The sequence below is a fragment of the Kryptolebias marmoratus genome, linkage group LG9 (genome assembly GCF_001649575.2).
Source record: "Kryptolebias marmoratus isolate JLee-2015 linkage group LG9, ASM164957v2, whole genome shotgun sequence".
NCBI lineage: Eukaryota > Metazoa > Chordata > Actinopteri > Cyprinodontiformes > Rivulidae > Kryptolebias > Kryptolebias marmoratus.
Genome location: NC_051438.1, coordinates 19,936,419 through 19,964,360, shown reverse-complemented (window position 1 = coordinate 19,964,360; position 27,942 = coordinate 19,936,419). Strand labels below are relative to the sequence as shown.

General features: G+C 39.6%; 5 protein-coding genes and 5 non-coding genes across 13 annotated transcripts in view; 5 read left to right on the top strand and 5 right to left on the bottom strand.

Moving 5' to 3' along the window:
- Positions 1-350: 350 nt before the first annotated feature.
- LOC108231278 (seipin) lies at positions 351-5,454 on the bottom strand. Its single transcript, XM_017408213.3, has 10 exons — positions 5,302-5,454; positions 4,433-4,685; positions 4,266-4,344; positions 3,640-3,783; positions 3,523-3,558; positions 2,722-2,856; positions 2,535-2,632; positions 1,289-1,418; positions 1,075-1,147; positions 351-962 (listed from the first exon to the last, which is right to left on the bottom strand). The coding sequence occupies exons 2-10, from the start codon at positions 4,678-4,680 to the stop codon at positions 814-816; spliced, it is 1,092 nt and encodes a 363-aa protein (XP_017263702.1). The 5' UTR covers positions 4,681-4,685; positions 5,302-5,454; the 3' UTR covers positions 351-813.
- Positions 5,455-6,453: 999 nt separating this feature from the next.
- Positions 6,454-9,907, top strand: rnaseh2c (ribonuclease H2, subunit C). The gene is made up of 5 exons (XM_017408012.3): positions 6,454-6,541; positions 7,984-8,137; positions 8,281-8,393; positions 8,495-8,614; positions 9,415-9,907. Exons 2-5 carry the CDS (start codon positions 7,984-7,986, stop codon positions 9,436-9,438), a joined length of 411 nt encoding a protein of 136 aa, XP_017263501.1. The 5' UTR covers positions 6,454-6,541; the 3' UTR covers positions 9,439-9,907.
- Positions 9,666-15,114, bottom strand: zbtb3 (zinc finger and BTB domain containing 3). 2 transcript variants are annotated; one of them, XM_017408010.3, is made up of 3 exons: positions 15,019-15,114; positions 12,846-13,663; positions 9,666-12,107 (listed from the first exon to the last, which is right to left on the bottom strand). In XM_017408010.3, exons 1-3 carry the CDS (start codon positions 15,037-15,039, stop codon positions 11,051-11,053), a joined length of 1,896 nt encoding a protein of 631 aa, XP_017263499.1. In that variant the 5' UTR covers positions 15,040-15,114; the 3' UTR covers positions 9,666-11,050. The 2 variants fall into 2 exon arrangements, with proteins under 2 accessions (XP_017263499.1, XP_017263500.1); XM_017408011.3 differs by having other exon boundaries at positions 9,666-12,104.
- A 40-nt stretch (positions 15,115-15,154) lies between these two features.
- Positions 15,155-20,096, top strand: trpt1 (tRNA phosphotransferase 1). Of its 2 annotated transcripts, none has more exons than XM_017408183.3 (7): positions 15,155-15,421; positions 15,611-15,692; positions 16,004-16,173; positions 16,361-16,538; positions 16,631-16,687; positions 16,793-16,903; positions 17,022-20,096. In XM_017408183.3, the coding sequence occupies exons 1-7, from the start codon at positions 15,356-15,358 to the stop codon at positions 17,042-17,044; spliced, it is 687 nt and encodes a 228-aa protein (XP_017263672.1). In that variant the 5' UTR covers positions 15,155-15,355; the 3' UTR covers positions 17,045-20,096. The 2 variants fall into 2 exon arrangements, with proteins under 2 accessions (XP_017263672.1, XP_017263671.1); XM_017408182.3 differs by having other exon boundaries at positions 15,157-15,421; positions 15,608-15,692.
- Positions 18,315-27,942, bottom strand: part of fermt3b (fermitin family member 3b) — a 19,595-nt gene continuing 9,967 nt past the window's right edge. Inside the window, exons 4-15 of one of the 2 annotated variants that reach the window (XM_017408001.3) lie at positions 24,899-25,015; positions 24,462-24,630; positions 23,825-23,927; positions 23,629-23,736; positions 22,045-22,179; positions 21,827-21,873; positions 21,594-21,718; positions 21,251-21,357; positions 20,888-21,103; positions 20,583-20,707; positions 20,160-20,301; positions 18,315-19,116 (exon numbers count right to left, since the gene is read on the bottom strand). In XM_017408001.3, the coding sequence (XP_017263490.1) occupies positions 18,937-19,116; positions 20,160-20,301; positions 20,583-20,707; positions 20,888-21,103; positions 21,251-21,357; positions 21,594-21,718; positions 21,827-21,873; positions 22,045-22,179; positions 23,629-23,736; positions 23,825-23,927; positions 24,462-24,630; positions 24,899-25,015 (1,574 nt within the window). In that variant the 3' untranslated portion in view covers positions 18,315-18,936. Of the gene's footprint in view, positions 19,117-20,159; positions 20,302-20,582; positions 20,708-20,887; positions 21,104-21,250; positions 21,358-21,593; positions 21,719-21,826; positions 21,874-22,044; positions 22,180-23,628; positions 23,737-23,824; positions 23,928-24,461; positions 24,631-24,898; positions 25,016-27,942 lie in introns of those variants that run through there. The other variant, XM_037977618.1, reaches the window with a different exon arrangement.
- trnaw-cca lies at positions 22,610-22,681 on the top strand. Its single transcript has one exon. It is a non-coding gene; the product is annotated as a tRNA-Trp (tRNA).
- trnaw-cca lies at positions 25,411-25,482 on the top strand. The gene has a single exon. It is a non-coding gene; the product is annotated as a tRNA-Trp (tRNA).
- On the bottom strand, positions 25,750-25,821 carry trnaw-cca. Its single transcript has one exon. It is a non-coding gene; the product is annotated as a tRNA-Trp (tRNA).
- On the top strand, positions 26,937-27,008 carry trnaw-cca. The gene has a single exon. It is a non-coding gene; the product is annotated as a tRNA-Trp (tRNA).
- trnaw-cca lies at positions 27,383-27,454 on the bottom strand. The gene has a single exon. It is a non-coding gene; the product is annotated as a tRNA-Trp (tRNA).

Genomic DNA, 27,942 nt, shown 5'->3' with positions numbered 1-27,942 from the left:
GAGTGTAGCAGGGCTGTGAGGAGAAAAACACTGAACATATTTGCTTTTCTGCTTGTCAAAAAAATGAGACAAACCAGAATAAAACCTTCTTTTTTGATCCACGCTTTAAAAAGACCTGAACCGTGACACACAGTAATAAAGCAAAGTAGCTGTTCTAATAAAGAAAAGTTTGGTCAAAGTTCTGAAATATCTGTATTTTATTTTTAGATTAAACCAGCATGACCAGTTAAAATGAGAAAACTCATTAACCTTCTAGAGTTTATATGTAAAATTTATATTGTTTACGACTGAACCTTGAATTTTGTGTCCTTTTCCATGGAAAAAAACAATAATAAACTCTTGAACAACAATCACTGAAAATGTTTAGCTGCTGTTTTATTAGGATGAGACCTTTAAGGATTATACATAGAAAAGGGCTGAAAAAGTAAAAGACACCATGTGTAAAAAAAAAAAAAAAAGCTTTGGAAAAAATGGCCTTCAAATGAAAACACCATAAAAAAACAGCTGGCAGTAAAATATTTAATTTTTAAAAGACACACAACAAAATGAAGTAAGGTCTGAGGCACTTTCTTCATTTACTTTTGTCTCTTTTGTTCTTTTGGTAAACGGCACAGAGGAAGATCTGATTCTTTTTAGCGTTATTAGTATTAAAAAGTTATTAAAAGTATAAAAGTGAAGATGAGAACTCTAATGAAAGAGTGGATGATTCAGCGAGTACAAGATGCTTTTTGTTTTAAAATAACTTGGAGTTCAGCACTGATTCTTGATCCTCTCGTGGTTGACAGATCACTTTCTGAACTTTCTGTCTTCTCCTTAGTTAAAAGCCTCAGAATCATTTATTTCAGCCCAACCAGGCGTCTTTCTGTTCTGCAACTCCGTAGACTTGCAAAGCTGCAGACGGGGCTCTCCTCCCCTCAGCTCTGTGTTTGTTGTCTGGAGGGGACCCAGCAGCTCTGCAGGATCTGAAAGAAGACAAATCACTCTTCAAACATTTTCAGTTTTAAGTGACTGATGGAAACGGCTTCAAGCTTCAGGTTTATAGCTGGTTAAAAACTGCATGCGTCTTGCTTGTACCTGCATCCTCTTCATCGTGCGCCTGGTTGTTGCCGTTTGCCACCGTCTCTGGCTGATATTCGTTGGTTGTGACCTGGAAATCATGATATACGAGTCAGATATGAGGCGCTCAGCTAACATTGATTATTAGTCACAAACTTTAACTGTACATCCCTGCAGTTTAACATGTGTTTTGAAAAAAAAATTAATTAGGGAAGTGTGTCTCTCCTCTCACCTGCTCCGGTTTCTGCTCCACCTTAAACAACTGCCTTATGTAGCTCAGGATGAAGAGGAAGCTGAGGAAGATGAAGTTACTGAACACGCCCACAAAGGCTGAGAAGACGGGGAAGTAGAAGAGCAGATATCTGATGGGAAAAGGGAGGAAAAAATACCAAATTGTTGGTGCTGTATTTCAGACTTTATATTTTAATACTAACTCAGTGTAATTTATAAATACAAGCTGATGACTTTAATTTATCCAGAGAAGAAAAAAATGTGAGAACATATCTAGTTTTAAGACTTATTTTTGAGTTGGGGGGTGAGTCTCTGTCTGAAACAAAGGGGTTCATGTATCTTCAGGTCTTGTTCACAAGTGATGACAGGATGAAGCAGGAGGTGGAGGCTTCATCTGCAGTACTGATGGTGCTGCTTCACAAGAAGGAGATCTTGATTTAACCGTCTACCTCCGTGCCAACCTTCACCTACGATCCTAAGATATGGATCATGACCAAAAGGAGAATATCCTGGATGGAAAGAGCTGAAATGAGCTTCCTCCAAAGAGCTCAGCTTTAGTCAGAGGGTGAGGAACTGTGATCCTGGGGGTTGCTTGGAGCAGAGTTGCTGCTCCTCTGCATTGAAAGCAGTCAGCTCAGATGGTTTGGGGATCTGACGCCTCCTCTGGAGGTTTTTCAGCCACGTCCTACTAGAAGGAGACCCCAGGGCAGACCCAGAACTCGCTGGAGGGATTAAATATATACATTTTGGCCTGGGAGCACCTTCTCCAGGAGGAACTGGAGAGTAAAGATGGAGAACGGATGTCTGGGTTTCCCTCCTGGAGCAGTTACCTCCACGACCCAAAGACAGATAAATGGGAGGAAATCGATGGATGGATATGTGTTTTCAGCAAGATATCATTTATTAGTTCTGCACAGAATATACCATTTAACCGTAGCTTGGATTTATGAAACAATTCTGCTCATTTTTTGGTGCTTCTTTGGAAAAGTTTTACATTTGTTTGTTGTTTTATGTCTTTGAACTAAGCCCTATAAATTCCTAATAATGTTATTGATTTACTTCCTGATGCTTCGGGGTCTTCATCCTGCTTTCCGAGGACCTGATCCTGATGGGAATAACCAACACCAGTTTTAACAGGATCCTACAGTTTCATGATTTGAACCATAGGCGGACACCAGATCTGCATTATGTTGTAAAAATGTTAAAATGCTGTTTTGTTGCACGTATGTGTGTTTGGTGATGCTCACCTTATCCCAGTAAAATGAGCGTGAACGTAGAGATGAGAGGAATAGATCTGGACCTTGCTGGACATGATCTCAATAAGAGCTGTGACCGAGGGAGAATACTGAACACAGAGGGAGAAAAAAAAATCTTTAATTTCCTCTCCTGATAAGTCACTCCCCACGCCTGAACTCTGAGATAAAACTGACTCACGGGGTCGTCTATGTATTCGGAGAAGAGCTCCACCTCCAGGACTTGTTTCTGCTCGACTGCTCCGCTCAGGAAGGCCGGGAGGAACAGCAGCGTTCCCAAAGTCCTCAGCAGGTCAGATCGGTATCGCAGCATGCCCTGGACCACAACAAAGCAGATTTTATATCCCTAACAGAGGTCAGATGACACATACCTAACGAACGATTATTAAAATGATCATGAATGGTTAAAAAAATAAACAAATCAACATCAGTGTAACTGATTGGGTTATATGCTCATTTTTATTCAGTGTTAGAAAAGGTGATCTCAGCTGACTCTTTCATTTCTTTATGGATTTACACTGAAACAAGGCTGAGGCTGAACTAAAGTAAAACTTTAACTGGATCCTTTTGTAAAACACAAAGTAGGGCAGTTTCTTTCTCCACCCAAATCAAAACTGACAAAATGTAGATGAATGTATTTTAGAAAATATGAAGATAATCTCCTCTGGCCTAAAGCAGGCAGCCTTATTGGTGCAAACCCCAAGGATCTGTGATTGTATGTAAATGCACTGGAGCACATATTATGGGTAACTTGCCAATCTGTGAGGAAACCCACTGGTGCAGAATGCAGCCTGAAAGGCCTCTGGTGATTCCTGTTTTAAATGTTTAACCAGCTCGACTCAGCCGTACTGCTTCAGTTCATCTTGACCTCTGAGACACCTCCTGCTGCAGCGGAGTTCTGCAAAAAGCACGAGCAGCTCTGCTCTGCCTCTGACCAGGCTGCGTGAGCAAAAAGGTTAGCATGCATCAGCTCTGTACTCACAACGCGAGAGCTGGAGGCCTTCTGCAGCTGGCTTGCCTGAGAAACACAGTGCGCCATGAATCACTGTATGTACTGACAATTTCCCAGTGGGGTCTGGAGCGTGTAGATGTTGCTTACGGAGCGGGTGGATGCTGCAACTTGGCCTCCGTCCTGTGAGAAGTAGGCTGCCTTGATCATAAACATCCCCACCTGGTGATTGGTTGGAGAATCGGGCATCTCCAGCTGCAGATAGATCCGATACACCTGACCGAATGTCAGCACCTGCATACATAAAAACCAACAACAACACAGACACAATCATATGATATAGTTTATAAAATGATGAGGTAATCATTTAACAGATACAGTCGCAGACAGTTATTTACGTAGAATTGTCATAAAAATTAAAGTCGTAATAATTTGGGGTAATTTGGCCACAATGATAATGATCACATGAGACAGAGATGGAGTTATTTGCCACAATGAAAAGAAGTAGATTCGGAAGAGCCAAGATGAGACTTTCAAACCTAAAAACACTGTATAAAACAAAAAACAATAACAACAAAAACACTGTACAACTGTCAAGCATGGTGATAGAAGCAACTATTCTGTTTTTTATTTAAATCACTGTAGTTGTATGTTGCTCCACACTGAAAAAAAATCTAATCAATCATTAAAAAGCCCTAAATTATTATGACACTTACTAACTTACTAAGCTAAACTTCTGTCTGCAACTGCAAATGCTCGTATATATAAATACCTACATGTTTCTTGTTTCTCAACAAAGAGATGTTGGCGACAGGGTAAGAGCACAAAAAAGAAGCTGGAGATTCACAATCTGTCCTGTAAGGGGGGAAGAAGAGAGAAAGATAGTAAAAAACAAAACATTGTCATATAAAAAATACAGAAACTATAGAGTTGATGTGCACACCTGTAGTAATAGTGCACAGGTGTCGAGAAGGCCGCCTTGGGCATGTAAGAGTAGTAGAAGCTCCCGTATAAAAAAGCAGCAACACAAAGGAGCAGAAGCATGAAGGAGAACACGGTGAATCCCTGTAAAAGTCTCTGACGTGCTCGTAAAATCCCCATGGCGACAGCATCCTGGAGCTTCAACAAGGCGTGACCAACGATTGCTGAAGGTTCAACACCTTCTAAAGGCACATGGCTTTCCTGCTCCATGAAATCTGATGTCCAGATGAAAAAAAAATAAATTAAATTAAAGCAGCAGAACATTCCAACAAGCTTATTACACCGATTAATGAAAGGAGCCTCACAGTGGCTATGTTTCACAATCATTCAGACGGAGGAGTGAAACGATCTGTGGGTGAGAGTTTCTCAGAATAAAAACACACAGAGCATTGCACACAGACGCCACCAAAACCAGGCAGCTGATGCTGTTAAGTCAAAGGCACAGTCTTCTACATTCAAACTACTGAGGTCTACATAAAAAACCCACTGAGTCCAATCACAGTCACAAGGTTATTGACTATCAACAGTCAACCAACAGTCCGACAGTTCTGTCTGTGACCAGAACCAGAGAAATAACTCTGTTTTGACATCATATTGCTGGAAAAGATAAAACATTTAAAATATGTCGTCAATGTCTAATTCAAGCTGTCTAGGGTCTCATTTTGTGTAACAGAAGCAGAAGCTTTCAAAGACCAGGACACACACTGGTCGGAATTTTACTAAAATTTTTAAGCGTTTTGCCTCAAAAGTACAAAAGAAAAAGCAGACATTTGTTGAGTAACCAGCACCGATATGTCTTCAACTGTCCTCTGTCTTCTTGTAAACACTCACCTCTGGTTTATGTTGGCAAAAATGAGCTGCTATGTTAGGAAATCCCTCCCTGCAGCGTCCCAGTCCACTCTGGTCTTGGTGAAAAGCAAACGCTCTTCAAGTATCTCACCATCCGTGCGTCCAGACGTGTTATTGGATGAGCTTTTTTTTTAGTCCAGCCCACATGAGGAGAAAGGATTCTCCCAACTGTGGCAGAGTTCATAAACACGATGAAAACAGGAGTGAGGCTCTATAAGAAAACTTATGAGATGCCATACTGCTTCTTTTGTGTTTGTCATATATTCATATATTGAGATTTGGAATTACAAATTTGGAAAGAACTCCAGGAAAATGGCTGGTCATCCCACAGGGTTAGTATTTAGTAACACTCCCTCTAGTCAATACTGATTGTAAAGGCTTTTTGTATGTCATTTTAAGGATTTTGCTTTCAAAGAAAAGTTTTCTAACTCTGTAGGATTATCACTCTGTCTTACGTGCAATGTTACTTTGAGGTCTTTTTGTGGGTTTAAGAATTAAAGTCCTAAATCACGAGGGCCATCATGACAAAACCGTATGCTTCTTAAGTGGGTTAGCTCTGGTTAGGGTCACTATGCTGATGTGAAAGACATTTTTTTCACCATCACTCTTTTTCCATTTGCTTACTATTTAATAAATTATCCCCCCCCCCAATGACACTGAAATGTCCCCTGGACCACTGTGTATAGCTCAAACCTAAATTACGAGAAGCTTTACCTGAAAGCTTCTTTTCTATATGCACTCATTTTATATAAGTAGTACACCCAAAAATCGTAGCTAAAATTAAAAACAGATAATTCTAATAATAAATAATATTAAAGCACACCCATCCACAGCAAACATTTGCATGTACTTGTAGAATAACAGCAACACATGTGACATTGCATTACAGATAAACAGGACCACAGTGCTCCAAAATAATCATTAAGTTTAACTTAAAAAGCTTAGTGTTTAATTAGCTCACTTTTCATTTTCATTTTTCAGCAGCTCAATCAAACGCTGCTCTGAAAAAAAGACCGACTAAACAGACTAAAAACAAAAACAAAACAAATTCAGCAGAGCAATCTTTGACCAAAAGGGGGCAGTGTGTTGTGGCTGAGCAGAAACACCCCGCCAAAACTGTTTTTAAACGGAGAAGAAGAAACTTTCGACCAATCACAGGCTGCGCTTCGCTCTAAGCGGAAGAGGTCCCGTTTTTTCTTTTTATTTGGAAAACAACTGAAAGGTAAAGTTGGAGTTATATTTCTCCAGTTTATTCATGCCGATTCACGACACTTATATTAATGTTTGAATCGATGTAATAACTCGCGCTAAATTTACTGTTTTAAACTAAAACGTGTCTGTTTTACGGAAACCCTAATAATCATAATAGAAACACTGCAGTTATTACCTTTAGACATACTGATATTTTCCCCATAAAAACAGTCATACAGATATTATTTTCCACACTCGACAACTATGGGGCTAATTCCAGTTAGTCCGAGTAAGAGCTTTGATTTAGGGTGATTTAAATTGATGAGCAACTAGTAAGATAGTTAAACACAGGGCAAATGTAAGCTACAATACTGCAGTTTCAAAGTAATTCACACGGGCAAACAATCTGTTCCATAATATTTAATAGAACCAACAGAAAATAAAATAGCTTCTCATCACAACACCTAATTGGTGTTAGACTGCATGTAATTTGTAGTGGATCGAGTGCATCATATGGGTTTGCAGTGAACTGGTGTAATATTTTACGCGGCTTTTCTCCGCCTGAAGTGGTATTTTGCTTTTATCTAAATATTCAGGTCGAATGTGATTTAGATCATTAATTTTCCAACAACAACCAGTTAATTTACCAACAAGTTTTTAACTGTGTTTATTCCTCTCATCATGGACAACAAGTCCTGTGAATTTGGAGACATTTGTTCTTTTTTTGCAAAAGTTACCAGGGGGGAACCAAATATTTCAGCCGTCTGAAATAATCAGTTCCCCCTCTAAAACATCGGACAAAAATAATTTACCAACAAGTCCTAACTGTGTTTATTCCTTTGTATTATGATATTATTAGCACATTTTATTCCTAAAAGAATTATGTTTTTTGTTTTTTTAATGAGAAATATTTGCCCTTCTAAAATATTCTGTTAATAGATAAGTCATTATTTATTTTAATTATTAATTGTTTTTGTCCACACATTGTTTATATTGTCCACAACAGAGTCTGTCTGTCTATCTATCACGCTAGCAAAACGGTGGGTTAACTTTGCCAAAACAAGTTGTTTGACCTTTCACGGTCTCCGTAGTTCCCTTGCAGCGCGAGCACAGCGCGGCGGTTACGAGCGTTGAACATGAACGCGCGGTTTTTGCGCGGCACGGAAACGCAGGGGGAACCGTATCTGATGGGGGAACGCGGCTCGACGTAACACAAACTATTATAGTTCCCAGGTCCTCTGCCTAAAAGTTTCAGTTCTTTTCAGATGAAAAGCTTGTCAGAAAGTAGATGGAAAACCACAGGATTTGAAACATTTATAATAATGTTTAAAACTACAAAAACAAACTACTGATATGATTTTTCGTTTGAGTGTTCAAGCTACTGAATCTTACATAAACTAATGTTTAAAGTGAATATTTTTATGATATGTATATATTTAAAGTGTTCTGTCTCCTCCTGTCCTATGATCACAGATGTCCTGTAACACCAGTGTTACTCATCTGGATGTGTCTTCCCGGGGCCGGGTAGAGCAAGCTCCGGTCCACCTCATGCCCTGTGAGATTGAGTACAGTGGGGCCGCCCAGGTCTCACAGTATTTCACTGCTACCACTAAAGATCGTAAACAAGGTACGCAGATTACAGTTCCATTTCTTTCACTGGTAATGGTTCTCTACCAGGGTTGATGTTCGATACCAGAAGCGTCTAACATTAACTTTTTAGTAATTCAGATGGGTCCAGTAACCATCTGTAATTTATTTTTCCAATCACAGAGAAGACGGTGTCATTCAGAGGACGTGGGCTGAAGGGACAGGAGATCAGCTGTCCACAGGGCTACACTGGCCTGGTGCTAAAGGAGGTCAACAAGCCTGGCTCTGACCAAGAGGTAAACAGAGTCCTCTGTGAGAACGAAAGAAGAAGCCGTACGGCCTTCAAACAAGCACTTTAATGTCTTCATGTTTCTAAATTATATGTATGCATCTGCAGGACAGGACAGTGAGGATATCCTCCATGTTTAACAAACTGACATACTGGAACCTGGAAACTCCTCCAACGTCAGATGATACTGTGGTGATGGCGATGGACTGGCCTGAGGTGGCCGAGGCAGTAAGTTGTTTACCAAGATGACTTCAAAATGACAATAAAATTAAACATAAAACTGATCTACTTCTCCTTGTAATTCAAAGACTTATTAGATATTAACCCTATCAATTAGATACATGTTTTGTAGTGAATAAAAAAGTTTGATGGATGAAGTTTAAGTTTAGTTTTTCATATTTCATATATAACTCACTAAATTTTCATCTTGATGCAGACCAAAATTACAGGTGGTACCCCCACCAACACCACCCAGAAAAAATTAAACAGAACTGTGATGAGATTTATTTATTACCCCCATTTGACATGCTGCTGACTTGTCCAACTTTGTGAATTTTGTAAATTAAAATTACTTTATACTGTTGGACATAGGCACCAGCTCCCCGTGACCCCGAATGGAGAAGCGGGTAAAGAAAATGAATGAATGGAAAATTACTTTATCAATTTGTATGTGTGAGCCCTTAGTCAGTGTGGACTTGTTTCGTCTGGCTCTCACAGACTCTTTTATGTCGGGGTGCTTTGGACCAACTCGGCTGATTTAGTCTTTGAATCAGTTTGCCACAACAGTGAAAACACTGATAATCTGGGCCATGATCAGGTGTTTTTGTTGGAAGGGAAAAACTGAGTTAGATGAACTTTTAGAAAGTGTGGTGGCACCTTTTAGTTTTCCTTGTTGGCTGAGCAGATACCTTCAGAACTGAAAAACTATACTTGGCAGAAATATTGAATAAGAATAGACTAATTATAGAAAATACAAACCTAAAGGTGGACAGATTTGTAGGTGATGTTAATGTTTCGTCTCTTCACAGATCCACGGACCAATAGAAGACTGAACAAACTGACGAGCTTCCTGTTAGGAGGTCACCTCGGCATTTACAAGTGATGTTTTGTTGGTTTTAAACCATGAAGATATGTCAGAAACTCCAGCTTGTTGTGCTGCTGTTGCAAAGTAATGTGTAACAGATTAGTGATCAGATTTTGTATATGTTCTTTTGTAAATAAAAACAAAACATTACTCACTGGGGAAAGTAATTTTATGAAAAACAACAGTGTTTACATGTCAGTTCCACAAGACTGTTTATTCACAAGGTCACATTTAGGATCTGGACACTCACGACTACAAAACCATCTAAAATCTAAAGAATCACTGTTGATGTTCGTTGAGTATCCAGTTTAAAACTCTCAGGCTTGTATGCTAATTTCAACGCACACTTTTACTGTACAGAAAGTGTTCAAAAGTATGTAAAACAGTGCAGAACATGAAATTCCAAAGAGGCATTCAGGCACAGTCCGAGTTCAGATTTACACTAGAAAAAAATAAAGCGTTGAACGTGTGCGCGCTCAAAAAAAGGTCACGTGGGGATTCAGTCAGACCACACTTTACAGTGATTGTAGAAAACCTTAATTTAGTCGCTAAATATCTGCTATTTAGCAACTGGATCAAAGTGGGGAAAAGGCGAAGGACAATTTTAAAATTAGGTAAACATTAACACTTTGAACTATTTAACAGATTGTCCTGTTTCTCCCTCATCTGATGCTTTTCACTGAAGTAGAGAAAAAAAAAGAAGAAACATTTGGCACATCAAACTGTATACAGTAATTATCCCACTGAATAAAGTTTTGCATTAAAAACATAGAAGGAAAAGCTAATAAAAGTTATAAAATTTCACTGTCTCAAACTGTAGTATTTAAAAATGACATTTCCTCTTGAATGATCAGCTTAATTAATCCTTTACAAGACAGAACTACTGAAATGAGCTTTGTTGGCAAACAGGACAGTAATACTTATTAAAATCTATATACTGTAACACAACAGTTTTTTCCTTTGTGAGTTTAAGAAGCAGTTAGTGTAATTTTATCAAGACATTTAAATACAGCTCATTTATCATACAATTTGATATGTCTGCTGTAAGATGGTTTATTTGAATTATTAATGACAAATGTGCTTAAAGTTACAAACCTAAAATGTAGAAAGCCTAATAAATATTACAAAAATGTAGCATAGCAGTTAACAAATCTGCTTTACACTCCTATATGTCAACTTTAGGCCAATTAAACTGATAAGTGAGGCCAAACATCCTCTGCCGCTGGTGTTTATTCTGCATGACTTTTTGTATTTTTGTGCTAATGAGGATTAAGTGTTCTTTTTAGAAATAAAAAAACGAGTGTCTGCAAGTATAAAAACACTGAGCAGGATGATTTTAGATAAAAACTGACTTGTTTAGTTGTAGTTTTTTGTCTAATATTTTACTTTTGGTTATCTATGAATAGCTTTTTAAACATTTTTTTAAGGGCTCTGGAAAACTGATAGTAGTAATCAGTTTATATTTTTTAATTTTATAGATAAAAATACAAACATAAATAATAAAACCAGAGTTGATTATTGGGTTAAAGTAAAATATATACATATTTAGTGAACAGATATGATAGTGTGTGTTCTGTATGTTAGCTTAGAGGAGGTGGCGGTTGTGACAGGGAGGGCTCGGAGTCAGCCTTGCTGCGTTTCGCCGGCAGACTCTGGTCGTGAGCTTTTCGAATGTGTCTGTAAAGGTCGCCTGATTGCGTGTAGCTCCGGTAGCAGTAGCGACACTCGTAAGGACGTTCGCGCGTGTGCACGATCGCATGGCGTCTGAGAGTGTACGTGCACGAGAACGTCTTTCCGCAGACGCCGCACGTGGGCACGTCCTCCACAAAGTTGCCCATGGAGTCCTGGAGCTCTTGGAAGTAGGCTGGGGGGTCTGAATGTTGCCGAGACGTGGACGGGGGAATGAGGGGGGCTGCGAAGGAGGAAGTGTCCTGCGAGGAAGGTCCGGCACCGGAAGAAGAAGAAGAGGGAGAGAGGGGGAAGGAGTAGTCGTTTGACTGGGAGGTGATTTGTAAGAGGCTCTGTGAGTGAGAAGAGAGAAACTGAGGGCTGTTCAGCTCTTCTTCCTGGATGTCCTCTTCAAACTCATCTTCCACATCCATTTCCGATTCTCTCTCCTTGATTTCCTCTTTCTCCTCTTCTAGCTCTTCATCAGAAATAACAATGGCCTCCTCTTTGACTTTCACATCCTGGTCTGTCCTCACTGCACCCACAACAAGGTGAAGTCTTTTTCTTGTGGTGGGAGAAGCTCTAGTGTCATCCTCTGGCCCCTGTGGTGTTAGAGTCTGAGGAGCGTGTTGAAAATCCAAATTCTGGTGCTGGAGTGATACGGCACTCTGAATTCTGATTTGAGGAGGCGCTTGTCGAAGAGCTGAGTGTCTTGTATTTGTCTGGAAGTTTGATGTTGGAGCTGCTGCTTGGACTGATATGACCATCTGCTGTTCTCTGCTAAAAGTATTTCTGTGCTCAGTGTCTGACGGACCCTCAGGAGAGTTGTCACGGGGCAGCTGAGGTTCGTTCGGATGTGCGCTGGCGGAGAGGTGAGATCCTGACTGGCTAAGAGCGGTCATGGAGCGACCACCAGCCTGGCTCACTGGGATAAGGGAGGAAGACGATGAGGAAGAGGGCTGCTGGCTACTGGACAAAGAGAAAAAGATAAAAACAAGAAGAAGAAGAATGACCATCGGTACAAGGATTAAACCATGAATGTCTACTATAAAGGCATCAAATAAAAATGCTTATGATTTAATCTAAATATTGGCAATTATTTCTCTACAAAGAATATGAATCAGATTTCAAAAAGAAGATTATCTTGAGGATAATAGTTTTATTGATTGTACTGTGTAGCTTAGTTTAAATGATAAATTTGCAGTAAATTTTCATGCTAATAAAATTACTGTATACAGTGAAAGAATGCTGACAGAAATATGTAACGAATATAACGTACATCATTTTTAAAACTCAATATCATTACTCATAATTCTCCTTTCATAAAAGCACTAAATAGCCAAATATCATCTATTCTTGTGTTTGGTTTAAAATTTAAGTCACAGATAAAGCTTTTATTTTTTCTAACACACTCATAAAAGCGATCGTCACATCGGTTTTTTTTTCTATTCATGATTATTAGTGCTTTTATTTATATTCAGGTTATAGCATAAAAAGTACATTCCTAATTTTATTTGGACACGAATCAGACTCAGAATTTCAGGCAGCTACAAGGTTTAAAATAAATCACTGATTACAATTCTGTGTTCTAAAATAAATAAATTACAGACAAAAATAAATAATTCTGAGATTGGAATGTCCTCGTGATGATGTTATTTTTCCAATTAAATTTGTAAAAAAACAAAAAAAATAAGATTAGTCTCTTACCTGTACGTCTCTGTGGTGCTACAAGGACTGGAGAGAGCAGATCCTTTCTGACCCCCCCTGCTCATCCTGGTGAGGCCTCTAGAGGTGGGAGCAGACTGGTTTACAACCAGGCCCTGCATCAGCTCCCCAGCTGGGTGCAAAGGGGGGATGTCCATGCCTGGCTGGGTGGTATCAGCGAGGTCAGGGCTCAGAGGAGTTTGAATTTGCTCCTTTGATGAACCTCCACCAGTCCTCTGCTCAGACTTCACAGACTCCACCTGACTTCTCTCTAACACTTGGGACCCAGATGAGAGCGGTGTTGCCATGGTGACGGGGTTTGAGTGGTCTGCTGCCATGGTCTCCAAGAGCTCAGCTCCGTGCTCGTCCTCTGTCCCCGTTTCTGCTGCCTTCCTCAACCCGCCACTTTCTTCGGAGCGCGTGCTGTCTGCCTCAGCCAGAGGCCCTCGTCTCTGCAGACGCCTCTTACACACTCTCACCACCTCGTTCATGTGAAGGAAGCTAGCAGCAGCCAAAATGTCCTCCACCGGAGGAGAATCATCCAGCTGGAGCACACCTTCATAGACAAAGTCCAGCAGCAAGCCAAATGCAGCAGATGTAACAATGTCACTGTCAAGCGTGACCGAGCTGCTGCTGCTGTTTCCCCCTGGAGAGTCAGAGTAGAACATGTGGAAGAAGGGCGAGCATGATGCCAGAACCGCCCGGTGAGCCAGGAAACGGGACGAGCCCACCAACACGGTGCAGTCACACAGAAAGCCCCGCTGGCGCTGGGACCGCAGAGCTGACAGCAGCTGCTGGGAATGCTGAGGAAACTCCATGGCCTAAGCAGAGAAGATAAAAGTGCAACAACTGTGGAAATCTGCAAGTAGAGGCTTATATGTTAACAGACAATAATTAAAAAACAGCAAAACAATTATCGTGATTCTAAATAAGCCTTCATGAGAAAATTAAACTTACAAAAAAAAACTCATAGCAATAAACAGAAAATGTCACTAAAAGTACAAACGCATTATAGTGGGTTGCAAGTCCTTTTTTTGGCTTGCAGGATACATTACTGTTCAAATGTGTTGTGATCCCCCATTTCCTGATACTATGCTCCCAAGTAGTCAGACTTTCATGTAATCTTTAATAATTCTCCTGGTCTTTCAATGTTTGGTTCTTGGACTTTGTGTGCTTTTTTTAACTCTTGGTTTGACAGACAAGTAGAGGAAACCATTCTCTAGCTAACAGAAAGGAAGTGACGTTTGTTTGTTTATAAATTGTTAAGATTTGTTAAGCTACTTAAAACTAACCTATGAATCATTCAAGCATGAATAGGGATCCTAAATATCCATTTATTGCACAGACATAAGAGACAACTTAGCAGAGAACCAGTTTTAAATAGGATCTTTATGTACTTTATTACAAGCAGCTGGTCACAAAGACACAATTTGTTCCAATTTTTTACTTTAATATGTAAAAAATACCAAAGATACCAAAATTAGAAATTCTGTCTGCTTGAAACAAAGGTATAAAGTACCACACAACACTGCATCTATTAAAAGGACACTTATACGGTTAACAGGGTGAAATTAAACTGTTAGTTTAAGCCATTTTTCACCAGTGACAGGAAATGTACAAGAGTAAGTGAAGCCTTTAGTTGATTTAATTCTCTTCTATATGAATTAAGGTGAATAATTTTTGACATGATAAAAAAAATAACTCACAGAGAGTGAGTCACCATCACATGGTGGGGTGAGTTGTCATTGCAGTGAACTGAAAAGGACCTTTCCTGAAAGTGAAGTCCTAAAACTGTCGCCCTACTTTAACGTTTTCCCCACTTTGGGTTTCCATGGAAACCAGCCTGAATTTGTCTGTCTGCCGCTGGGAGCCGAACCTTCTCGTGTAACATGGCAAACGAACAAAAGGTTGCACGCGCAGGTTAGAAAGAGTCACTGTAAACTGTACCGTTTATTTCAAATAAAACACCAAATTAATGTCATTCGAGTTCAAAAAGGGGGGATTAGCTCAACGATGCTAACACTAGCTAGCTATATTTGCTCGACCTCGGAGTTCAGATTTCATCGCCCGCAGATTCGAGGTTGGTTAAGTTGCAAGACAGGAAAAGCAATTTAAAACTTAACATTTTTTTCTCGTATTAATTTTATCTTGCCAATGGAAAGACTAAATATCCTACCTGCTGATATTCAACACGCATTCATCATGTTTTTCTCATCGACATGTTTTTTCTTTTTCTTCTGTGGTGCCAGCTGCAGAGCACACCGCCACCTACAGGCGGACGGGTGGAACAAACCGGAAGCGGAAGCAAACTGGATTCTATGGAGTCTGCTGAGATCTAGTGACCACAAGGACAGTTTTCATTGCTTAGCAAATAATAATATTAATAATATTAAAATATGTGAACTTGTTTGTGGACCACCCATGGATCCAGAAAGAAATGAGGAATTGAAATCTGTTCGGTTTATAACACTATTTAAAAGCTGCAGAACAAGGTTTGGACCTCCTTTATTGTAATGGATAGTGCCAGAGGAGGAGGAAGAGGAGGCAAAAGAGGAGGCAAAAGAAATCGTGGTAGGGAGGTGAGAAATTGCTATTATTGAGACAGTTTACCACTTTGTCAATGTACATGTTTTTGACTCTTTAAACTCCTTTGGCTGTCAGACAGCAGGCGTAGAGGCTCAGTTTATGTTTACAGCAGAGCTAAAATTAGAGTAGAGAGTATTTCAGTGTGTTCGTTTCAAGTGACGTCCTCTTCTCTTCACCAGCAGGACAAAGATGTTCGCCTTTCTAAAGCTCTGTGTTATGTGCTGCGCCATGGAGCCAGTCAGATGGGTTTTCAAATGGGCACAGGTGAAACGACACTGTTACAGTTTTGATCACAGATGTTGACCTCTGTTGTTTTTATTCTTTCATAAAGCAGTTAAGAAAACCTCTCATAGAATCCTTTTTATTTCAAAGACATAAAAGACAGAATGCTGTATGTAGATGACATGAAATGTAACAGCTATAAAACTGGACTTGACAGATGTCTAACAAATTCTTCATATTTAAAGACATTATTTTGCCTTGGCTTCATGCAAACAACTCTAAAAAAAACACGCAATGAGGGAAAATCAGCTGTAAAAATGTGACCATATCTATAACAGTTCTCATCCCCATAGATGGCTTCCTGTTTGTGGAGGATCTCCTGGCTCACCCACACTTCCGCTCATACACGTTAGAGGACGTCGAGCGAGTTGTAGAAACGAATGACAAGCAGCGTTTTAAGCTTCGTTCCCACCCAGAGGACGGCCGGCTGCAGATTCGGGCCAATCAGGGTCATTCAGTACAGGTAGGCAAAACAACAAACTGTCAGACATGCAGACAAATAGCCTTAAAAAGTTGCAAAATATCTTACCAAGTACTGTTTTACAATCAGTAGTAATGAAAAGCAGAAACAGCTATTTTTAAAATTTAAATTAGTAAAACCTTTATAAACCCTGACTTTATCAGAATGTCATTCGTGTTCCTTTGATCAGGTTGCAGATTTGGAGCTGAAACCAGTGCTGGCGGGCTCTCCGGATTGCCCAGCTGAGGCTGTTCATGGCTCCTACCTGAGCAACTGGAGCTCTATAAAACAGCAAGGCCTGAGCCGCATGAACAGGACTCACATCCACCTGGCGTCGGGTCTGCCGGGGGAGGACGGCGTCATAAGTGGTAAACGCTCTTTGTTTGAGAAACCTTCCGTTTGAAATGGTTTTCGACCAATTTGGAAAATGGTGTTATTTCCATTTTTTTTCTTCCCACAGGCATGAGAAGAAACTGTGATCTTGCTGTATTTATTGATGTCCCCAAAGCCCTTTCTGGTAAGACTAGCCAATAATGGCTAGTGTCCAATACTCTACATCCACCCTGTATGTGTAAAAATCAATCCCTTACAAGTGTTTTATGTGTGTATCTGACTTGTACAGATGGTATTGAGTTTTTCTGGTCAGAGAATGGTGTGTTGCTGACTCCAGGTGATAGTCAGGGTAAACTTCTCCCTGCATACTTCATCCGGGCTCTGAGTCTGAAACCTACAAGTAAGAAAAACTAAAGCAAACATAATATTTATCTTAGGATTTCTTTTATTTTTTGTCTTTTGAAGTCCAGTATGATACATTCAGGTGATTTTATTTATTTTTTGGTGCTGTTTTTCAGGAAGTCTCCTGCCTCTGGAGTAACATCAGCAGATGCTCCGTCAGCCTAACTGACCACGTTCACGTCACACTGTTGTTTATTTTAGCCTCCTTTGCAACACTTGATCTGCAGCAACGTGAGGCGATGTGAACTTTAATGGGGGAATCTGTTCAGCAGAAGTCACTTTAAATGGGATTAGTCTGTTAAGCACTGAATTCAGAAACAGATATAGGCACTATTTTAACACTAGAACTCAACAGAATTGCAATGTCAGTGCTAAAAAAATGAAAGGCTTAGCATTCCTTGAAAGAATGCATATCACCCGCCGCCTTTTATGCCAGAGTTTTAGATTAAAATGCTGAGAAAAGACAAGTTGTAGCTGTTTTGGTCAAACCTTGAGAACAATGTTAGGCAAAATCTGATCTCAACCAATATCATGATTTGTCACACTAAGGGAATATGTTGTGAGCAACTCTCAGCTACTTTCACGTCAAATTTTTAGCTCAGTATCTGTTAAATTGACTGAGTTATAGCCATTTTTGTTTTTCCTAGTGTTGATTAGCTGTGGCGGCCACCTTGAACTGAATGAACTCAAAAGATGAATCAGTTGCCGATGTGCAGCCGTATATTTTGCTAACAGCCAAACAGGGTTGACGCCAAGTTAATGCTGAGGTTTTTAAACAATGATTAGAACTTGGAGTATCTGTCCAAACATTACGTCCAAATATTATTTCCTGAAAGCTTCATAAACTCCATCCAGGGGTTCATGAGATATTTTGCTAACAGACAGACAGAGCTGACTACAAATAGTCAAGGGCAAAATTTTAAGTCAAAGCCCAGTCTGTAAGCGCTCAGAATATGAGTTCATTCTCAGCTGTTTCCAAACCAAATTTTAAGTCAGTATTTGTATTTTTAAGTTAATCAGTTGTACATGTTCATCCAATGATTATTTTCTAAAACTTTGCGGCGGTTAACAAGATATTTTGGTAACAGACAAACACACACACGGGCAAAAACATTATCGTCCACCTTCACCGCTCGGCGGCGGGCGATAACGGCGGCGGACGTGAACTACTGAGATATTTTTACCAGGAGGGACAAACGGAAGGCAGATTCTTTGTGTTTCTCGTGACTAAGCCTGCAAAAACAGAGGATACAGACACTGTGGTTTAACGGACGGCAGTTGTAAGATATGGGGACACGCGTGCGCACACACACACATGCACAGAGTGTGTGTGAGGAGAGATAAACAGTTGAAGCTTCCAGCAACAATGAAACTCAGCAGCATTGTCCCAATCATGACAAGAGAAGAAACATTTTGAACTGATGTGTTTAATTTTTCTTCATTTTTATCACTTTTACAGGTAAACACTTTCATCCTGGCAGCTTGTAAATTTCTCAGCTGTGATAATATGCCATAGCTGCTTCAGTTTGTCATTGTTAATACAAAATCCGGTGACAATGAGTCTGCCAGTCGTGACAAAGCAAAGCTGATTACATTTATTTTGTTAGAGTGGATTGAAAACGACAAAAGCGTCTGGCTGTGTCGGCTGATTTCTATTCTGTTCTATTGTATTTCTGTAAGTTTGATTGTCGAGCCTGCTCATCCCCAGTTTCACTCAGCAGAAGTCCATCAGGAAAGGGACTCAGCATGAGGACCTCTGGGGCGTTGGGCTGTCGGAACTTGAGTTAATTGTGTCATTCACTGATGTAGCTTAAAACAAGCTGTGTGTGGAGAGCGAATCATAAATCCAAATCTGGACGAACTGACAAAGAGCACGCTTGCAACAAACAGAAGATCATATTTGAGTCTCTGCTGTTTCGGTTTATTCTGGCTGCCTGTGTGGAACATCAGGTCTTCTGTCACTTTGGTTTTCCCTTTGTGGATCCCTTTTTTTTTAAAAAAAAAGAAGCCGTATCTTTGTGTGTTTCAGTCTTAGAGGGCTTCGTGGCCTCCAGTCAGCTTATGGAAGAGCTCTTCATTGAGCGTGTCACTCTTCTCGCGGCTGCGCGTCGACATGAAAATGTAGCCTCCAATAAACTCGTGAACAATTTTACAGTCTGCAGTCACACAGCTAAAGGCGATGTTCACGTTCCCTTCAAATTCAATGGCCACCTGAGAAACAAGAAAGCAAGCATCAGATCACGGAAAAGGTTACAGTAACAATATATTGGGAGACTATATTGTAACAATATAGTATTAGTGATTCCCTTTGGAGACATTTTAAAGGTAGTAGTCACATCTTTCATTCCCAGACACACATTCAGCTTGACCTAAGGCATTTTTAGTGTGGAGCTAAATTCATGCTTGGTTTCCGTGTCAGTCCTGTCAGGAAAACATGGTTTCTGTCTCTGATTCTGGAAACGTTTGTCCCAGTTTCTGTGTTCATGTTTTATTTTCCATAGTTGATCATAAGTTACAAATTTAAGGTGGACAATAAGGTCGTCCCCCCCTGTGTTTGCGTGCATTTTTATGTGTCTGTCTGTTAGCAAAATACCTCATGAACCGTTCGACAAAATTTAATGCAACACATCAGAAAGCAATCACTGGCTGTAAATCTGCAGCTGATTAACGTTTGGTGTCCACTTTGGTGTCCACAGCCAACTGCATTTAGTAAACACAAGAATGGCTATAATTTAGTCAATTTTACAGATACTGAGCTAAAATTTAGTGTGATATTAGCAGAGAATCCTCTTCAACACATGCAGTATGAGGTCATGTATAATGTTGTTTTCAAGGTTTGACCTAAATGGCTACAACTCCATCATGTCTCAGCATAATGTGATCTTAATCTAAAAGGTGGCGGGTGATATGCATTCCGTCAAGGAATGATAGACCTTTAATTAAATTCTGTTACCTAGATATGCATTTAATCAGTTACTTCCTGTTTTCCTGTGTAAAAGTTTACCTCCTGTGTGTTTGGTTTCTGATCAGGGCACCTGTTTTAGTTGCACCTTTGTCAGATTGTTGTCTCAGCTTCAGTTCTGTCTTGGTGCATTTGTCACCCCATTTATATGTTGTTGTCCAGAATAAAGAGTTTGTTATTGCCTACGACCGCCTGCCTGCCTCAGGAGGGCAGGCGGTCTGCACTTGTACCCGTCTTGGCTTTGTTATGTTATTAAGTCTACAGTGTTCAGTAAGATAATTCAGAGTGTGACCTGTCGTATGTCCCAGTTGACGTTCCACTGCTTCATGTTGTTGTAGCGCCAGGTCTTGACCACATCACCCACTCCCAGGTCGATCCGGATCAGCCGGTTGGGGGCTATGCCCAGTACCTCGTCTTTTCGACTACCTTTAAACCTGTCGGGCATGAGAACATTCACTTTTTTTTTGCATTCAAGTATTTCGGTTTAAAAATAGCTTGACATTATTAACTGCTGCACAGTCAAAAGCTTCACTGCTTAGGTTTTATCATTCTTTTAAAAGTTAAATATCTTCCACTGCACTTTTTTTTTTGACAGTAAAGGTCTAAAAAGTGTCAGTACTTTATAATAATCCCATTACACAAAATGTTACCTTTGCCGTGCTCCGTGGCACAAAATTGGATTTTGAAAAGTTTCGAATTAAACTTCAAACCTAACCTGACAACGACGTATGAGAGTCCAAAGTCGGGCAGAGCCTGCCAGATCTGCAGGAAACGCATCAGCGCATCGGTCAGTGAGAGCTGAGCCACGTTCTGGTACGCGTCCAGGATACGAGGGGTCAGCTGGGGGGGAAAAATGTCCGATATGATTACATTTGTGCTGCCTATCAGAGAAGTTGTAAACTGTTTCGTTAGCTCTGTTACTTGACCCTGAACTGATTAAAAAGAGCGCATTCGTAACAGAAGTTGCTGCCTCCTTAAAGATCTGCTCTGAAATGTTTGATGTGGAAACTCTTCCCGTACCTGCTTAGGCTTGTACTTTTTATGGTAGCGTGGCGATACCAGGCTGTGAGTGTTGATGCTTTCATCGCTGGCAGCTGCACTGGAACCCGAGTTGGTCTTCTGCATTGCCAGGAACGAACGGATGCTCTGGATCTCGCTCTGGAAACTGCTGTCTGCAAGACTCTTGCCTTTGGAGGCCAGCCGGCATCCAGCCATCCACTGAGCGTACTGCTGCTCCTGCAAACACCGACCGCAGACAGCGTGAGAGACAGGTGTGTGTGTGTGTGTGTGTGTGGCTGCGGGCACATCTGAGATGCTGAAGATAAAAGTGGTGGAGAATAACAGGATGTCACACACAGAGAGATAAGACTCGTGTGGCCTCACGTTTTCACAGCGCAGATAGACCTCGTTCATGCCTTCGGGTGCTGGGATCAGCAGTCTGATGAGGAACTTCTGTGCTGCCATGTTGACGTCTGGAGCCACCTCGCAGCCTGTGTGTGCATGACAATTAACAAAGTGACATTCTGTGCTTAAATTCCATATTTATATGTTAGTTTCTGACAAGGACAAGGAAAAGATGTCAGTGTCAGTTTAAATTTTCAGCTCTTTTTAAAAAAAACCATCATAGCTCGTAGTGGCTAACAGTGGATGTTACTCCTCATTTCTGTATGTTTTTTGGTAAAATAGCAGCAAATTTTGTAAAATAACAAAACAACTTTTCCCATACCCTTGAGGTTAATCTGTTGAATGGGCTCCCCGATACTCTCCTCTTTGCTCTTAAAATAGGAGATGGACGTGTCCTGAAACTTGAACCAGTACTGCTTGTATCCCTTCAGGGTGAGTCTCTTGGGCCTGAAGCAAACAACCACATTTATCTAAACACTTTCTTCTGGGTGTTATCAAGTCACATAATCTGAAATATGAGAATATTATCAAGAACAGCAGTTTAGCAGATCTTACCTAAATATCTTTAAGTAGTCGTTGAGCTCCGGGGCAGTCATATTTTCCTGGATGAAAAACGTTTTTTTTAAGTTGATAAAAGTCTTGGTTGTTTCATGATAATAGTAAAAAAAACAACTAAAGTGCACATTTACATATCTTTAAAAAGGTAGTTGTTTAAGCATGAATTAAATTAGAGCTTTTTAACTCTTAGGTAAGTGACTAAAATCAGGTCTGACCAGCAGGTCAGTCGCAGAGCTGCTCTCTCCCTCCATCTTGACCTCCAGACACTGCAGGGCCGAGTCCAGGTCGTCCATGGCTGCGTTGGAGCTCAGGTTCTGGGGCTCCGACTGAGACACCTTACTGATGTGGTACTGCAGGAGGTTAAACGTCAGAGAGAAGAGGCACAGACTTTTAAACATGCACTGTGTGTTTGAAATGAATAACCTGTGTGCTGTAGCACCTTGCAACATTTTAAAGTACATTAATTGTTTCAAACACAATTTATGTGTCAAAACCTGTTAAAATTCACCTGGCCCTTAAGAAATCTTAAAATGAGGTGAGTACAACTTCAGATAAATACCATATTTTACTGTCTTTATTCATTTGACAAAAAAGAAGTCAAAAAGCAGAAGCAGTGTATAAAAATATAAGTACACACCATGATTCAACATACTGTAGAACCAATAATTATATAAGAATTTCACGTTATGTTTTGCTTCACCTCACAGCACAGCATTTAATAAAGTTCTCAAATGACTGGCATAGCATCACTTGGATTCTGTACTTCCAACCTTACAAACAGGCCCTGTGGCACAATGGCAGCGCTTCTGACTCCAGATCAGAAGATTGTGTGTTCAAATCACATCAGGGTCAGTGACAGTGTGAGTTCCACAGTTTCTTAAATGTAGAAAATTGCTTGTATGATAAAATTATGTGATTTTAAAGCTGCAAAAGCTAGTTTGGTCCTTACTTAAGTGCAAAAACTGACTAAAAAATATTGAACAACAGAAGGAGGTAAAATTTAAAAATTTTCACTGAAATGCAGCATAAATTGATCAAGTATTCATATTACAAGTACAATGAAATTCACCATTTAAATGTTCTATACAACAAACTGTGATATTGTATTGCTTAAACTTCAGAATTTCATACTCATGTGAAAGACATTTCCAACATACTTTAGACCCACCTTCAACAGCATTAAAGTTAAGTGACAGTTTTCTTTATAATCTTAAGTTTATGACATCACGTTGGGGGAATTTTGGCCCTTTATTTTTATCAGATTTGTGAAGATTTGTTTTTGTACAGCTCTTTCTCAGAACTTTTCTTGTCTGATTGAAGTTTAATTAATGATGTTTAATTCTGTAAAAATATAAAAAAAAGAGTTCCTAGTTGACTCACTGACTGTAAGGTGTCCAGGTCCTATTCTGTAAAACAAACCCAAATCATCACCTCTCCACCCCCGTGCCTGAGAGTTTATTTTCTCCAAATGTTTTGTTGTGTTCTTTCCATATAGTCGTATGGTCATTTCTAAAGAAAATTTTAAAAAACACATTTTAATTTTAATTTTTAGACAATTTTTTTGTGTTGTTCCAATTTTTTTTATTATCCTACAAACTGAAGCTTAAACTTGAAGCTTTATCCTATAAAACAGTTTCAACACAATTTCTGCCTTCTTTTGGATTCTTAAAGGTGTCCCCATCAATACATTTTGCCATATTCGTGATAACATAACAGTTTCTGTTTGACATTTACAGCTTTTATGTTAGACTTCCTATACAGGGGTGCAGATTTCCTTGTCTAAAATAGCTGTTTTCTACCTGCAGAGCTCCAAACAGCATCATCTCCTCCTCCGTGCAGTCGATGTCCTCCAGCAGGATGGCCCAGCGTGCCTGCTCATAAATCTGGGTCAGACGCACCATGTCGTACTGCAGAGGTTGACAGCAGAGTGAAGGACGGGTTAAAATGAGATACACTGTGTAGATAAACATCACGGACACAGACAAGCACACACACCTTGGGGTCTAAATCATAGAAGGAGTAGTACTTGAAACGAAGCCAGAGTCGGTCGTTTTCCTGGATGCCCTGCTGCATAAGGGAACGTGACGAGTCCAACCACCTGAGAAGAGGAGAAACAGAATATGTCCAGTCTGTGATCATGGGTTTGGAGAAAATAGCCAGTAAATAACCGAACAAATTTCAACAATGCAAATCAGATCGTCTTTCAAAAGGAAATGTTCAAAAGCCAAAAACAGAAGTGAAGTGTTTTCAGTTTTGATCTAATTGTGTAAATTACATTAAATGTTTTAATTAGTCAAGACAAGTTAGATTTTTAGGGTTGCTTTTGCAACAGTTTATTCTCAAGGCAGCTGTAAAACCTGAACTTAAGTGGGACAAAGTGGAAGAGGCAAAGAAATAGAAAAATAAAAGCCATTTTCTTTCTCAAGAACAATCAAGTGCACCCATTTTATCTGAAACCACAATGCTTTAGTGCACATTACAGACCATGAAACCCTTACAGCAGCATTGTTACTTTTCAATTTAACCGCAACGACCACATTCATTTAAAATGCAGATCAGTAATGTCATATAATAGCGCTGAGTTTTGGGTAGTTTCACAAAACGAATGCTGGTGTTTCCGCAGGGATTATACCGGCCGTTGATGTGAGCCTTGTCCACCACGCTGGCTGGCCGATACTGCTTGGTGATGACCTCGGGGGCGGGAGGAGGCTGCGTGACGGACAGCATCTTGTAGATGACCTCCATTTTCTCTGAGTCAGCAAAGTGAGCCGGCATGCCGTTGTACAGGCAGGGCCGGGACACTAAAAAGGAAGTGGGAGTGATGTGATAACGTTAACATTTTCCACAGAGACAGTGTTTCAGACTTCAAGGAAATGTTGAAAACTTAGAGATCGTTACTATGGTTAATACATAAAAAAAAACAAATTTATGATATATCATAAATTGAAGCTACAGTAGTTAGCTTAGGGCTACACGAGTTTAAAGAGCAAAGTTTTAAACGCTGAATTACATATTTTTGATAAAAGTCCATGTCGTGCTTTTAGTGTAAACAAAATGTGATGAGTGTACCCGAGGAAAGGGGCACCTCGGTCAGGTCGTAGATCTCCTTTGTCAGGTCTTTATCTTTTTTCTTCTTCTTCTCCTCTACAGGACGAAGGAGGGAGAGCTCCTCGGGGTGACGGATGTCTGTGGAGGTAACGGGAAGAAAAGTGATCCAGTGTTATCTGGAGCTGTGAAAAGGACAAAGTCTGAGCTGTAACCCTGATGTAGAGAACAATCTTAGCAGGCTCTCCGGCAGCAAAAGAAGTTCTACCTCTGGATTAAACGCTGAAATCTGTTTCACCTTGTATCAAACTTCTTTTTTATAATTCACAGAATATTATAAGTATTAACAAATGAATTAAATTGGAAAGCAAAAGCACAAAAAATGCATAAACATTAAGAGGGTCGCCTTTATCTCCAGCCTCCTTCAGAATTAAAAATCTTCTGAGTCTGCTATAATAATTATACACGATTTACAATAGTTTGATAATTAATATGTTATTGTAGCTCCTTTCTGCATCTACTCAGCTTCTCCAACAGACTCTGTGGCGCAATGGCAGTGCGTCTGACTCCAGATCAGAAGGCTGCGTGTTCAAATCACGTCAGGGTCATGGGTAGGATATACGACAGTAAACTAAAGGATTTCACTGTGAAACAAATGTCTGGGCAGATATAGTTTTATGTAAAACTAAAAGAAAATCAAACCATAAATAAAAACCTAAGTGTTTAGCATCAGATCCCCTTTTGAATTTATATTTTCTCCACAGTTTACAGATTTTATTGAAGACCAAACTAACTTTTGCAGTGATAAAATCACATTATATATTATACCAAAGAGTTCCTACATCTAATAGGTTAAATAACCTGTTAGAAGTCTGTGACCCTGATGTGATTTGAACACACAACCTTCTGATCTGGAGTCAGACGCGCTACCATTGTGCCACAGAGTCTGCTGCCCACTAAAAAGCTACCGAATCAAACTAATATACTGGCACATGTTGTTAAACCTCTATTATGAAGTAACTTGTATCACAATATGAAATTATTAAATAATTATTAAATGCCACAAATTTGCATTTTATATAAAGCACACACATTTAATGATCCAGGCTTTCCATTATGTGGTCAATGAGATCCCAGAATGTTGTGTGCATTGTAAAATTTTGAGCCAAACTGTGCTCTTACCCTGCTAATTGAACCTTCACACTCTGCTCTTACTGGTGCAATGTGCAATTAATGAATATTGGCCACCACGCTGGTCCAATTTAGCCATGAAACCTCCCACACTAAAATGACAGATTTTTTAGTTTCATTGTCCAACCCCTGTATGTGTTATAATTTTACAAGAGTGGCAATAGTTTTAATGATAGTATCATTAATGCATCTGGTCAAGGTTTGCAACGGGCTCTGTGGCACAATGGCAGCGCGTCTAACTCCAGATCAGAAGGTTGTGTGTTCGAGTCACATCAGGGTCATGAAAGAGTTTTAAATGGTTGATACTACACTGCAAGCAATTGGACAATCAAGTTGTTCAAAATTAATAATGCGACAGCAGATTGGATCTTTAAAAAAAGATGTCTACCTCCACTTTAAGTAACTAGTTGACTACCTTTTAATAAATCTGAATCATCATGTTAATGGAAATTTGGATGTCTTGTGCTGGTTTAACTTTTAGAGTTAGTGCTGCTGTTTCTGGTTTTTAATAAGGTATAGTACTAGATGTTCTTGTACTGAAACTTTGCTACAGCCAAAGAACTAAGGAGTACACACATTTACTGACCCTGATATGATTTGAACACACAACCTTCTGATCTGAAGTCAGACGCGCTGCCGTTGCGCCACAGGGTCTGCAATCATGCAGAATGGTACAGAATGCATTAGAGAACTTTGTTAAACAAAATGGGTGAAGCTACATTGTAAGCATGTAGCTTACATGCTTATAAATAATGATATCTAGGCTGTTGGGAAGTTTAAAAACTAAATGTCTTCCTCCACTTAAAAGGCATTAGTTAATCACCTTTAAAAAAGGTTAAATTCATTCTGCATTTGTTAAAGGTTACTAACAGACTCTGTGGCGCAACGGTAGTGCGTCTGACTCCAGATCAGAAGGTTGTGTGTTCAAATCACATCAGGGTCATGAGAGAGTTTCAGATGGCTCAAGTTTCATTACGAATGTCTGAAGAGTCTGCAGTCCTTATTGAGGTCAATGGTTATAAATAAAAACATCTGAGCTCTTCCTCCACTTTATTGTGCTAGTTGATTTCCTTTAAAACAGAGAAATTCAAATCAACACGAACATCCAAGTCTTCCTGCTTCTAAACCTTTTGTTATACCTTTTATTAGTTCATCTGACTCCAGACCAGACGAGTGTGAAGAGTCTTGGTTAGAATTTGCTTTTGTCTGACTCATCATTCTTCTGCTTTGTTCATTAAATTGGATTGGATTTCAGAATAATTCAATTCCATGAAGATCTACTAAACCTTTCATATTAGAGATATCACACAGTTACTGTGACCCTGATGTGATTTGAACACACAACCTTCTGATCTGGAGTCAGACGCGCTGCCGTTGCGCCACAGGGTCCCAGGTTTACTTTTCTAACATATTCAGATGTTGTTTTACATGCGATTTTAATTCTTAAGAACTGACTAAAAAAATATTGAACAGCAGAACAAGGTAAAATTAAAAAAAGAAAATCATGCTAAAATCTATAATTAATAAAAAGACTATGAAGGCATAAACCACTTATTGTCTTAAAAAATGACTTTTTCTGCTGTCTTGATTTCCAGTGATCTAAAGAATATAAATTTCTTTTTACTTGAACATTTAGACAACTTTGATTTCATAAACTTTAAACTTCTGTGATAGAATGATACATCCTAAACAGGATGCAAGAACTACAAGTCATATATTTTTTAGTATACAGGTGCTGGTCATAAAATTAGAATATCATGAAAAAGTAGATTGATTTCAGTAATTCCATTTAAAAAGTGAAACTTGTATATTATATTCATACATTACATACAAACTCATATATTTCAAATGTTTATTTCGTTTAATTTTGATGATTA